The sequence below is a fragment of the Amphiura filiformis genome, chromosome 7 (genome assembly GCF_039555335.1).
Source record: "Amphiura filiformis chromosome 7, Afil_fr2py, whole genome shotgun sequence".
In the NCBI taxonomy this organism is placed as follows: Eukaryota; Metazoa; Echinodermata; class Ophiuroidea; order Amphilepidida; family Amphiuridae; genus Amphiura; species Amphiura filiformis.
The window spans coordinates 43,468,880-43,482,171 of record NC_092634.1 but is presented as its reverse complement, the minus strand read 5'-3'; the positions used below and the strand labels follow the sequence as shown (position 1 = coordinate 43,482,171).

The following is a 13,292-nucleotide window of genomic DNA, read 5'->3' as shown; positions in this document are numbered from 1 at the left end:
AGCTATAGCCTACATTTAGAAAGTAGGTCCTATAGCGCTAAATTATGACAAATAGGCCTACACAAACCCGAACGCAAGTCTGAAGGGTGTAATGAAAATGCCAACCCGCGATGGGGGGTCATTCAAAATTCACCTGGAGATAGGAGGAACAGAAAATTAAAATCCCCTCTAATAACACGCGAACTTTTCTAGGTTTGGACAGTGGATTTTCCCAAGGACCTCATCCTAGGTAAATAAACAAACAAACAAACAGATAAAATGGTTTTCATAATCATGGAATCCATAGCCCCTATAAATTGAAATTGCAGGCTATCACGGGAGCAAAGTTTCAAAATTCACCTCATTTACCAGAATTGGGGATTTGGGCTACCAAATCGCTGGTCAGGCAATCCTGGTTTTCAACGGAAAAGGGACCTGGTTGACAACAATTGAAATATCGATTATTTCTGCTGGTTGTTCTGGAGATAAAGTACTGAGTTTGACATTTTCGGAGCATGAAGGGAAAAAGGGTAAAATAAAAACGGAAATTCTGACAAAACTATAATATATAGACCCTAACGATGTGCTTTACAGAAGTGGGAAATATCTTTCTTTAGCAAACTATATTAGTTTGAGACGCTAAAAAATGAATTCCGTAAAAAGCTCACGGGCGAACTAAAGGCCTATAAAAATCAAAAATATCACACTAAAAGACAAAATATGATGCTTGAATTTTAACACCAGGAAAAAAAAAAAAATGTATATCCAAGCAGTATGTCTTTAACTGACATTACTGAAGAAAAAAAATATTGCTTTATATTTGACCGAGAAAATAAATTTCATAGCAAAAAGGTGTATCTCTGAATTGTGCTGATTTTAACATGTATCGATCGACTTTTAGCGCGACTATGCATTTCTAAAGAATTGGTAGTCCCGCGTCCTAACTGGTTTGGGCGTAAACAGGTTCGTTTTTTATGACGGATAACAAATCTTAGGGGTGGCATTCATTATAGGGTTAAAGTAAAAAAGGTGTAGCTCACACTCGTATCCGATTGGCGCAGTGCCTGATTAAATGACTAATTAAGCCTTGTATAACAATAGCCAGCGAGTGACTAGCGGTCTGAGTGAAAGAATCGGAAGCATATGACGTAACCCCATCTTTATTCCAAATGTTACATCAAGAAAAACCTTTCACACCTCTGTTGTAATAAGCGGAATATTTTTATATTGTTGACCCCCCATAGAGCTAAAATGGTTACCTTTGACCTTTTGAAATAACTCCAGAACGGTACATCCTAGATGGTATGGTATGCTTTTACAATTTGAGCACGTTTGAATTCGACCCTGTGTATTAAGTTCCATGACCTTCTACCCAAAATGCTCTAAGGTTGGGACAATCGTACAAATAATATATACCTAGCGACTGAGTTAAGAAATAGTGAACAAAAACGTAATGGCAAATCATTCCTCAAGAAATTAATATCCATGATTATTGTGTTGATATTATGTGTGAATTATGTGGATTTTTTGGCAGGTATCTACGTGGTGTTCATCTGAAGTCCCTTCATAAGGAGTCTCTGCAGGGCCTACAAAGAGTGTTATATCAGGTGTAAGTGTGCCATTATTTCAAATTTGCATGCCTGAGTAAACAAATAATAAAATAAAGTAAAAATGCTTCAAAATTAAAGATAACCTGCAGACAATTGCCATGTGATTTAATAGCATATAAGTTGTCCAGAGTTTATAAACATGTTCTTTCTTTCTTTCTTTCTTTCTTTCTTTCTTTCTTTCTTTCTTTCTTTCTTTCTTTCTTTCTTTCTTTCTTTCTTTCTTTCTTTCTTTTTTTTTTTCTTCTTCTTTCTTTCTTTCTTTCTTTCTTTCTTTCTTTCTTTCTTTCTTTCTTTCTTTCTTTCTTTCTTTCTTTCTTTCTTTCTTTCTTTCTTTCTCTACGATCCGTAATACTTGCCAAACGTTTTCTTGAACCAATAAGCATGAACTCAGATTTGGCCACATTTAAACTAAATTAGTTACGAGCAATCCATTTGTTGTTGACCAAATCCTCATTTACATAATCGACCAGGTTATTAACATTTCTACTAGTTGCATACAAAGCAGTGTCATCAACATAATTGAAGAGCTTTGTTTCAAAACCCCTTACATCCACTTTTGGCCAAATTGAGTTATTGGCATAATATTATAGTGTGGGTAAAAATACACATTTTGGTGGTTGTTTGACCTTCATACTACCTTCCCTTCCGGAGTTATCGCATATTTCCCGTTTGGGAAATCTTAGGGAATTTCCGGAAATCTAAACTTAAAATGAATATAGAATTGTTTTGTTTTAAATTTTTTGATGTATAATGGTAGCCTGGAATGTTCTTTACCTATTAAAACCAAAAGGAACTGTTTTTGGGTCACTATGTTTGAAAAAATCATTTTAATTAACAAAAGGTGTAGCTTCGGAAATACCCCCAAAATGCCATTTTCCCGAATTTAATTAAAAATTCATAATTAAAAAAATAAATGAGATATTTCAATTTTTCTTTTTGATTTTCAAAGCATTAGTCAAGTTACATAATGTAGTGCAAACAAATGGGCTCAAATTTGATTACAAAGGTGGTTTCTAGAAAAGGGGTAAATTTATTTTGTTGCAAAACCCCTTACATCCACAAAAGGTGCGATATAAAAGAAATAATAAAATAAATAGGAAGCCTTGAAAATTGTCCCAAACCTATTCTTTTAGTTTCTATTCATCAACACTTTATCCAATCCCAAATTGAATCAAATCGAACAAGTAATACTTGCACAATTAAAAAAAGCTGTTTTTCTCAAAAAGTCAAAAGTGGATGTAAGGGGTTTTGCAACAAAGCTCTTCATATATACTGTAGCGGAACCGGCCTTCGGTATATATGGTAGCGAAGTAAGGCCTACGGTGTTGTGGGTGTACGAACCATATCGTACCTGACACTGGCAAATGAAATACTCTCAGACACACAACAGATATGAGAACAATTGGGCTTCGGGCTGATACAAGATCGGAGTGGAATCAGGAGCGGAGAGCGGCGGTTTGGATGCTTAGAAGAGAGGGAGAGCTAACTGACCAGTCATCGACCAACCACACTCACGGTTACAGGCAGACTGGCCACACTTGGTCTGACACTTGTTGAACAGACGGCCCGGCCCTGGGCGCACTGGCCCGGCCGACCTGGCGAACTGGCCTAGAGTGCTATTGCACCCCGCTTATATAGCCAATGAAACCACGTGACTGAAGGAGGCCCTCTATCGTCGATATCCATTTCCGCCACACACTCCCCTCCCCAAACCGTACGTCCCGGATCGTACATAGTCGGGCCAGGGCGGAAAATGGGCGGTGATTGTATTTCAGAGCTGATCAAATCACACGCAACTGAATCGTTCCGACTCAGAAAGGATCGATCACTTACGCCTACTCGGAGCGGGGATCACCAAAAGAGCCAGACAACGACATGCAAGAGCATGCGGGAGGATACGAACATGGAACGAGATCAGCCATGATCGTGCATTACCCTCACCGGTGCTCATACACATTGCTCCCAGATTCAATCGGTGCTCCGCCGGGTCCAAAATCCGGAGTAAATGATGTTTCCTTAAAAACTATCAGCTTTATATTAAAAGATACTCTTCAACACTTTATAACATATAAAACAAAATGTGGGAGAATTACTGAATTTTCCAAAATATCTCCAACAAGTAATTTGGCATATCCAAAACATATTATCATCAATTTTAAACTTACTTGTTGTCATGCTTTGTGATGTTGAATTGTTAAACAAAGCAGTTCTACATAACTTCACAGCATGTATTATTATATGCTGGTAACCTTTATGACATTATAGTTAAAAAATCCGGAGTCGCCTTACTGCACCAGGATTGTTGTGAAATAGGGGTATTTTAGTCTTTTTATGTTTTTTCTAAATTAAAAATCTATAGAATTTGGGCCTTTATTTGCTTTTTATTTGATTCAAATCGGACATTTGGTTCAGAAGTTGCAAGTAATCAAAGGAACAACGTGACGCGAAAAAGTCATGAATTGAATTCTGTCCTATACTAATACACGTAATGTATTTCTTATGTATTGTATTGTTTTCAAGAGGCGATATTTAAGGAATTTCCAGCTAAAAATTAATTTCTGAATAATGTAATATGTTTATTGTCTATAAAGAGTGCTAATAATTAGTATAAATGTTATTGTTGTCAGAAACATGATTTTATAACATTTGATATGCATAATTGCTGCCTAATTAACATATTAAGTGTTTCTAGACTTAAAATGCCATTTTCTGCCAGATGTTGTTTCGCGTCATTTTTGTACCTTGCGCGTCACTTTTCTTGGTAATGGTGTATCTGTTTGAGCTTATTTTTGGCAAGTATGTTGGACATACCTGTATCTAAATATTTATAGAAGGCAATTTTGAAAAACATCTGGTAACCATGGAAACGACCAGTTTTTGTAAATTTTCCGCCAAAATGCGCAAATTTACCAATTTTAATGCACCGTAGCGTAACCGTACAACCTTTTTTTGAAAATTCCCTCTATACATTTTTTAATTAGACCTAAATTTGTCAAATAAAACAAATTTCAGAAAAAATACCAAAGAACGACTGAGAAAAATGACGCGCAACGACATCATGTGAAAATCCAACATGGCCGCCGTTACCATGGCAACCGTTATAACGACGATCATTTTTTTTGGCTGGAATCGCTAAGTTTGATCAGCACACACATTCCCACCAATTTACAAGTGCACAGGTCAAATACTTTAGAAAATCACTTTTTTCAGTGCAGCTTCCCCTTAAAAGAACTGTATCATTGCTCCGGTACAAAGCATTATCGCTGGCTATTAATACCAATGATCATAAAAATTGTTTTACTACCACGATTACATGTGTATTTGGTATTTTAGTTTACACGCAAATAATAGGAGTAACCATTTACTCCTTCACGGAGCCATCACATCAGAGAAAGAGCCGGCCAGTGAAAAGCAAGAACACAGGAGGAGTCATCATAGATCGTACATCTATGACAGGCTAACGATCCTCGCTAGTGCACATACCACTCACCGGTAGACTCCCTCTCCGATCCGACGAATCTCCATCCGGAGCAAACAATGTCTCCCATTATCATTTAAAAGCAATATATCATACACAATCAACCTGATTAGTTGTTTTAACAAAATGCATGACCATGCTCTTGTAAGTACTTTACAAAATAGTACAACAACATGAAAATATGTTGTCTTTAACGTCTTTATCCAGATTTTACTTAGTAATTTGACTGATTATTAAAAATTTCGGAATGATTAATTCACCAATATGAATTATTGTGCATCATCAACATCTCACTTACGGTAGCATTCCATCCATTCCTAGATGCTTTCAGGAATCACCGGAGCAGCGGAAGGGCCCATACAGCGAAATGCAACGACATGGGAAGACTCCGACAAATCCTCAACCAATGCCCATACATGACACCAGGGATCACAACCGATGATCCAACAATTCCCGGAATCCGGAATAAATAATTCACTACCATCAAAGCATTACATCGCGATTACACTGTGTGCGATGTTGACATTTCACATCACACACACATACTACTGTAGGAGTAATTATTTGCTCCTTCACGGAGCCATCGCATCAAAGAAAGAGTCCGCCAGTGATGAGCAAGAGCACAGGAGGAGCCATCATAGGTCGAACATCTATGACAGGCAAACGATCCTCGTGCACATACCTCACCGGCAAACTCCCTCTCCGATCCGACGGATCCACAATCCGGAGCACAATCCGGAGCTTTAGTGGAATCATTTCTAAATCCAAACTTCAAAGCTAATGTTGAAGCAAAATAAACTAGTGTGTTTAACAGCGTCAACGAAAAGCTACACCTCACATTTATATAAACTTGCTCCGAAATTCCGGAGTATTAAAAGAGCAAAGATTTTGCTGGATCATTTTTCATTGATAAATTAAAATGTTTTAAGAATCAAGATAATTCCGTCGGAGCAACTTCTCCGGATCATCGGTAATCATTCCCACCGGAGCACCTTCTCCGGTGATACGTTTTATTTTCGCCGGAGCAACTGAATAGCATTCTTGTTGTTTCCACACTACACATATTCGCATGTGTTGGAGGCTCACCTCCAGTGTGCTGAATTATCTGATTAAAAGCAGTTGTCGGCTCACCCTCAAAGTGCAGAGCTACATGTACATCGTATCATGTACTCATCTACTTAAGAATACCGAAGCCTACTCCGGCATGCACCTTGTCACCTCCAGGTCTGCATTATAATCACGGGTTCGTCTACACGCTGTCACCTCCAGTCTTCTCTGTAAGATTCGGAAAGCTGTTCCATCGGATTTGTTTTGCTGCTCTTATGTATGCGGGTTTCTCTTTAGTAAGATTCGGATGTCTGTCCTCGCGCTTTACTCACTGCCGAAAACTAACACTACAAAATTAATTCTACCTGGTCCGGTTTCCATTTCGGACTCTGCTCCAACCACGGCATCTCTGTTTCTTCGTAGGAGTCTTCTACATCACTGCTCCGACCACGGCATCTCAATTTCCTCATGGGAGTCTGCTAAACCATTGCTCCGACCACGGCATCCCAATTTCCTCGTGGGAGTCTCTTCATTTAAACTTCAGCAACTCTGCAACTGCTACTGTGGAGGAGGACTATTTCTTGATCCGATTATTTCATTCTTCAGCTCGCTATCAGCATGCACAAATCTGGCGACAAAGTTCATCTGCTACAGTTCCAATTAATGTATTCCGATGATTTTCCATGATTTCACAATTATTGTTCTAACCATTCCAATCACTTTAACGAGTTCTATCGGATCCGGAGCAACTATGTCTCGGAGACACGGTGCGCCGGATTTCCGGAGCTTCGTAGGGTTTGAGTCTATCAACTTCGCACTCCATAGTTCTCTCTGCTAAACACTTGTCCACCAATCTGATATGTGAATACTAATCCAACTGTCACGGAGATCCCACCGCTGCCACCAAATGTAGCGGAACCGGCCTTCGGTATATATGGTAGCGAAGTAAGGCCTACGATGTTGTGGGTGTCCTAACCATATCGTACCTGACACTGGCAAATGAAATACTCTCAGACACACAACAGATATGAGAACAATTGGGCTTCGGGCTGATCCAAGATCGGAGTGGAATCAGGAGCGGAGAGCGGCGGTTTGGATGCTTAGACGAGAGGGAGAGCTAACTGACCAGTCATCGACCAACCACACTCACGGTTACAGGCAGACTCGCCACACTAGGTCTGACACTTGTTGAACAGACGGCCCGGCCCGGGCGCACTGGCCCGGCCGACCTGGCGAACTGGCCTAGAGTGCTATTGCACCCCGCTTATATAGCCAATGAAACCACGTGACTGAAGGAGGCCCTCTATCGTCGATGTCCATTTCCGCCACAATACTAACATCAACATGTTATGTACAACGGGGAAGATCGTGAGAGTGGTCCAATGATTGAACCTTGTGGAAACCCAATGGAATCTTGCGGATGCCCAAAGGAGGGGTGGATAGAAAAGTAAAAGAAGAAACGACGCACCAATCTACCTTTTCTGGCATGTTTTTTTCTGAAATATTTGTTATTATTTTCGTTTCAGCGTGATAATAGCACCCTATCTTTGTGATATTGAACCTGGATTATTTGAGTTTACTACGCTTAGCTTTTTGTAAGTAGATTCTGTGGTAAAATAATGCTGTATTAAAATGTTGTCCAAGTTGGATGAGCGGCATAAATTACTGGATGTATTTATTATTGCTAAGTGTGTCCTGGTCAAACTGATTTTAAAGACGACCTCTTAATTGTGCTGGTGGCACATTTAGAAATCGCTAAAAAGGGGGGTCGATCTTTTGTGCGTAATTATAGAGGGCCAGGGATTCACTCTATCATTAAAAAAATTATTTGAAGAAGTCAAAGAGCCCTAGGAATAAAAACTGTAGTGTAATTCACGCCAGATACAATTCTTTATACGACAAAATTATTTTTGTAATCGATCAAAAACGAACGTTTTATATCAATTTTAAATTTAGCCTGAATCCGTAAATATGGTACCTCTCGCCCTTTTTTGAGTCAAGTCTATTTTTACCATTATGCAGTGAACCATTGTTGAAGCTATTTCACATACATGTATAAAACATTCTAGAGAAAGAATGAGGACATATAGTGTTGAAATATCTTTTGTTGATTTCGAATGATAATGTCATGAAGTCGTAAATTTTAAGGTCAAATTCCTAAAACCAAAACAAAACATTGCGACGCAGATAATTCCCGACTTACGCAATTTCATCATCACATCCGTGTCTTTATTATTTGTTTGAAACCTTTCCCAAACGTTCGTGCTATTTATGCATAAAACGGCTAATCTATCTTTACAAAACGCGTCTTTTTTTTAGTAAACAAAAGGCTAAAGATGGCATTATGAGATTTATCTTTTATCATTACACTTCGCTCAACTGCCACGGTGGCCGAGCGGTATAGGTTAAATACCACTAATTCTCTATAACACAGGTTTCAATGTAAAAATAGGTGATTTCAAGCATGATTTTCTAATATAAGGAACTCTCACAGTGAAATGACATCATTCTCAATCAAGAGTAGAAGGATGAATCCCCAAATGACCAAAATTTCAACATATGATGACCTGAGACTTTATTTGTTTTAAAGCACTGAAGTGGAAAGACCACAATTTTACAGTGCGCCCTCCTTTTTTGTGAACAGATTTTGGCCAACTGGTTGGGGGGCAAAATCGATATGCTGCGGATGAATTTCAGGGAACTTTTCATTAAAACTGTAAAATAATGGTAGAAAACATGCCTTTCCTGCATGTTACTCTGAAATTTGCACTTTTTTTACTATACAGCTTGGTATTTTTCAGTGGTTTTAAGCACCTTTTAAGAATGCCATGCAAGAAAATAGTCCTCTCTTATTTTCACACACTGCCCAGCACTAATTGGTGGTATTTAACCTAAAGCGCTAGACGCGTAATCGAAGGAAGTTTAGAATCCCTGGTTCGAGTCCCAACGAAGCCCGTGAATTTTTTTTTCTTCAAAATTCATGATCGCATTCCGAAATGAGTCACTTGTCGGTAAATCATGTATCGTATCCTTAAGTCTAACATACGACTCATTAAGCTCTTGATTTTTCCTCTTATTACTATCCAATAGTGATGATCTGGTAATATTTCCCCGCCCCAAATTTGAGGGGGGAAATCTATCATCTATAATAAATCTAAAATAGTCCACCTCTGTCTTCTGTCTACAACGGACAATCGGGTCTCCCTTGCTTTTTAATTGTGGCGGGACCGAGCGGCGGTCAATGGTATACAAAGGCGAGTGATTTTGGGGTGGAATGGCCGGAGCCAGAATCCAGCGTAGTTCTTGAAGGGTTATGATGAATCTAGAATGAGATTGCGGTGAATTATCGGAAGAATTGTACAGTTAATATGATTTGTATTTATTAGTCGCCTTTAGAGTTACTGTTTAGCCCAGTAACATCTTGCTCGTACAACACACACATTTATTGACTTTTATTCACACTGGTGCCATTTCCTTGGTTGACACTCATCATTTTACAAAACACAAACTTACATTCTGCGCATTAAAATTATTTTGAAGTCTACCATGAATGAAATGTAAATATAAATTGGCATAAATATAAAAACACACATTTTTGTCAATCGTTGGTGCCTGAGTTGAAATTGTTTTCACCTATCACTAGGGTAATTAATCATGTTACATCACTACTTCTACAGCGAATTGAGAGACTCATCGGCTTCACACTATGTAGCAGTTCTATTGCGCCCTTAATTAGGACAATGGTCGAGGTTTAATGTTCTTTAAAGGGAGTCTCCGGCAAGACTAACAAATTCATATTGACCATAACAACGAATAAAAACAATCGGATCTCAACACGCGATGTTTTTATTCGTTTTTTGGTCACTATGAGTTTGTTTTAAATAAAACCACGTGGTTCGTGCTTGATAATTCTTCGGAGTCTCCGGCAAGACTAACACTATGCCTTATTTGTTAGAATAATAATTATCAAGCACGAATCGCATGGTTTTATTTAAAACAAATTCATATTGACCATAACAACGAATAAAAACAATCGGATCTCAACACGCGATGTTTTTATTCGTTTTTGGTCACTATGAGTTTGTTTTTAATAAAACCATGCGATTCGTGCTTGAGTCTCCGGCAAGACTAACACTATGCCTTATTTGTTAGAATAATAATTATCAAGCACGAATCGCATGGTTTTATTTAAAACAAATTCATATTGACCATAACAACGAATAAAAACAATCGGATCTCAACACGCGATGTTTTTATTCGTTTTTTGGTCACTATGAGTTTGTTTTAAATAAAACCACGTGGTTCGTGCTTGATAATTCTTCGGAGTCTCCGGCAAGACTAACACTATGCCGTATTTGTTAGAATAATAATTATCAAGCACGAATCGCATGGTTTTATTTAAAACAAATTCATATTGACCATAACAACGAATAAAAACAATCGGATCTCAACACGCGATGTTTTTATTCGTTTTTGTTTACTATGAGTTTGTTTTAAATAAAACCACGTGATTCGTGCTTGATAATTCTTACATATAAGGCCTATTGTTGTGCTTGCCGGAGTCATCCTTTAAAGGAAGTCTTCGGCAATCAAAACACAATAAAATCAATAAAAACATCCGTCTCTCAACACACGATATTCAAAATTCCCGGGCGCGGAAATTGTCGAGTGCAATGACGTCACAGTATTACAATGATGGCTGACGACAATTGAACACATAAGTATAACCATTACGTCTTTGCACTTAGACAAGTTAGCTTCGAATATATCAATTTGGACACAAATAACTAATCTAAATAAATTCTAATCTTCCTCGAATCTGGTTTTTCTTTCAAATGAGCGGACGGTCGTCTATTTCAGTACATATTTTTCAACAATTAAACCACATTCAGTTGTGCATGGCAGGCATGCATGTGAATTTGCAACTTTCATTGACATATAATTTGATAGCCAACATACAGTCCTTCTTTATGTACCGATATGGGCATTGGCATGAATGGAGGTGTTTCACAATACTGTCATGATGTCAAATTGTATTCGTAGGTAACATTCGGTTACCGAAATTTACCTACGAATACTTGCTTTTATTGTAGATATCTCAGAAATATTTAAACGCAGACTATTGAAACTTGGTAGTATTAAAGAGTGTATTACCCTGCACATATTGCTTAACTATTATTTATTATTCTCTCAGTTTCTGGAAATGACACAGCTTTTAACATGTATTCGGAGGAAACGCATACCAACCTACCTTTGTGCCATTTATAAATCCTGGCAGCTAAAGGCAATACTAAAGATGTCTGAACGCAATGCATTTCAGTATTGGACATATCAAAGCTTATATATATCGCACATTAATTAGTGACTTCCATTTTTTAAACAGATATCTAGTGCTATGAAATATTGTATTCGTAAGTAATGTAAAAAAATACCACTCAAAAATTATCACAAAAAATCCACAAATATGTACAAATATGTGAAAATGTGAACAGGTAATCTTTGAATACACACCTTTCAGGAAATCAATGTAGAATCAGTCCAACGACTGCTTTTCATAGCTGATGTATATGTTTTTAAAAATATATTAAAAAATATTTTTGAAAAATGGGTCAAAATAGCATGTTTTGGGGCCTCTGTGTCTAAGTGTTTCACAGAAGGGGGTCTTATTATATATGGCGATTAAGGTATGATTGAGGCGAATAAGAACAATACAAAAACTAAAGCGAAATGTTTAATACTTTTGAGTTATGGCCCTGAACAGGTCGTGTACACTTTTTTTTGGATTCGACAATTTACTTTAACCAACACATCTAAACAACCAAAAATAACATTTTGTTAAGAAAATAATCATGGGTAATTTCAATATCCCGACATGTAAGATAACAGAGATGATGGAGGAACTTTTGAATGACCCTAGTACTTACAAAATATGGACCATTTTGTCGAGGGGTGGTGAGTTAACCCCTCCCCCTCCTCCTCTCCTCCGGATGCAACGCCACTGCATTTGGGGTGTTTTTACTATATATCATAATCGGATTGGACACAGTTTTTAAACCAAAATTTAAGATACATAATTGACCCTATGGTAATCTGTAGCCTGACCGTTATGCTTACATACATTTTGGCATTATATTCTCCCCCAAAACGATTGTCACCAATCACCTGTTTCTTTCTTTTTGCTTGCAGTACAATTTCGTCCGATTGTCTGCGAAACTTGTCAGGAAGAATATTTAGTCCGACAAACAGTCCATACGTTGGTTCAATGTAAGTTGTGTTATGTTTTTCTTGTTATTCTAGATATTTTAAAAATATTTCAATTTTTGAAGGTATGAAGTAAAAATTGGAGAGTAACCATAGCAACAACGGTTAATATCTGGCATTTTAGTTCGAATTCAATGGCAATCATACAGAATAGATGACCCAAATGACAAAACACTTAGTAAACAATCATATTAATATTAATTATTTCTAAGTAAGTTTTATTGGTACAACATGTTACTTTACAATGTTATGATGAAATTTTCAGAAGGGGACTTATTTATTGTGATGTGTTTATTTCGAAAAGAGTCATTTGGAAAATCTTTGCAAACGTCTACAATCATCACGGATGATAATTAAACATTTTTCATGCATGTAATAATAAATTATTATTATTATTATTATTATTATTATTATTATTATTATTATTATTATTATTATTATTATTATTATTATTATTATTATTATTATTGTTGTTATTAATATTATTGTGGTTGTTGTTGTTATTAACATTATTGTGGTTGTTGTTTTATTTTTACATTATAGACACATCCAGAATATGCCTAATTTACAGGAAATATCACCTAATGCATTCGATGGTATCTCATATTTTGGTGATCTGTAAGTTTAATGAAAAATATCATATCTCTCATTACTTTCAAGAATGGCAAAAAAGTTAAAAACTGCAAACATTTATAATTTTGGTTGCATTTTAGTACTCAGTGTATCAGTTCAGCTGAACCACTTCACTTTTTAAGCAATCTCCAAATTCAAAGAGGTCCGAAAGTAATGTCCAAAGGGATTATACATATAGCAAAAATAAGGTACCAGTTATTTTCGCTACGTCTCGTCCAATATTTTTAAAACTCATAGCTCGACCAATAAACATGGGCTCAATCGATCCAATTTTATATCAAACA

At 37.0% G+C, this 13,292-nt stretch overlaps 1 protein-coding gene across 1 annotated transcript in view; it reads left to right on the top strand.

Moving 5' to 3' along the window:
• LOC140157195 (uncharacterized) overlaps nt 1-13,292 on the top strand; it is a 30,668-nt gene that overhangs the window by 6,154 nt on the left and 11,222 nt on the right. Inside the window, exons 4-7 of the mRNA XM_072180310.1 lie at nt 1,514-1,588; nt 7,641-7,709; nt 12,301-12,378; nt 12,919-12,993. Of these exons, the coding sequence (XP_072036411.1) occupies nt 1,514-1,588; nt 7,641-7,709; nt 12,301-12,378; nt 12,919-12,993 (297 nt within the window). The remainder of the gene's footprint in view (nt 1-1,513; nt 1,589-7,640; nt 7,710-12,300; nt 12,379-12,918; nt 12,994-13,292) is intronic.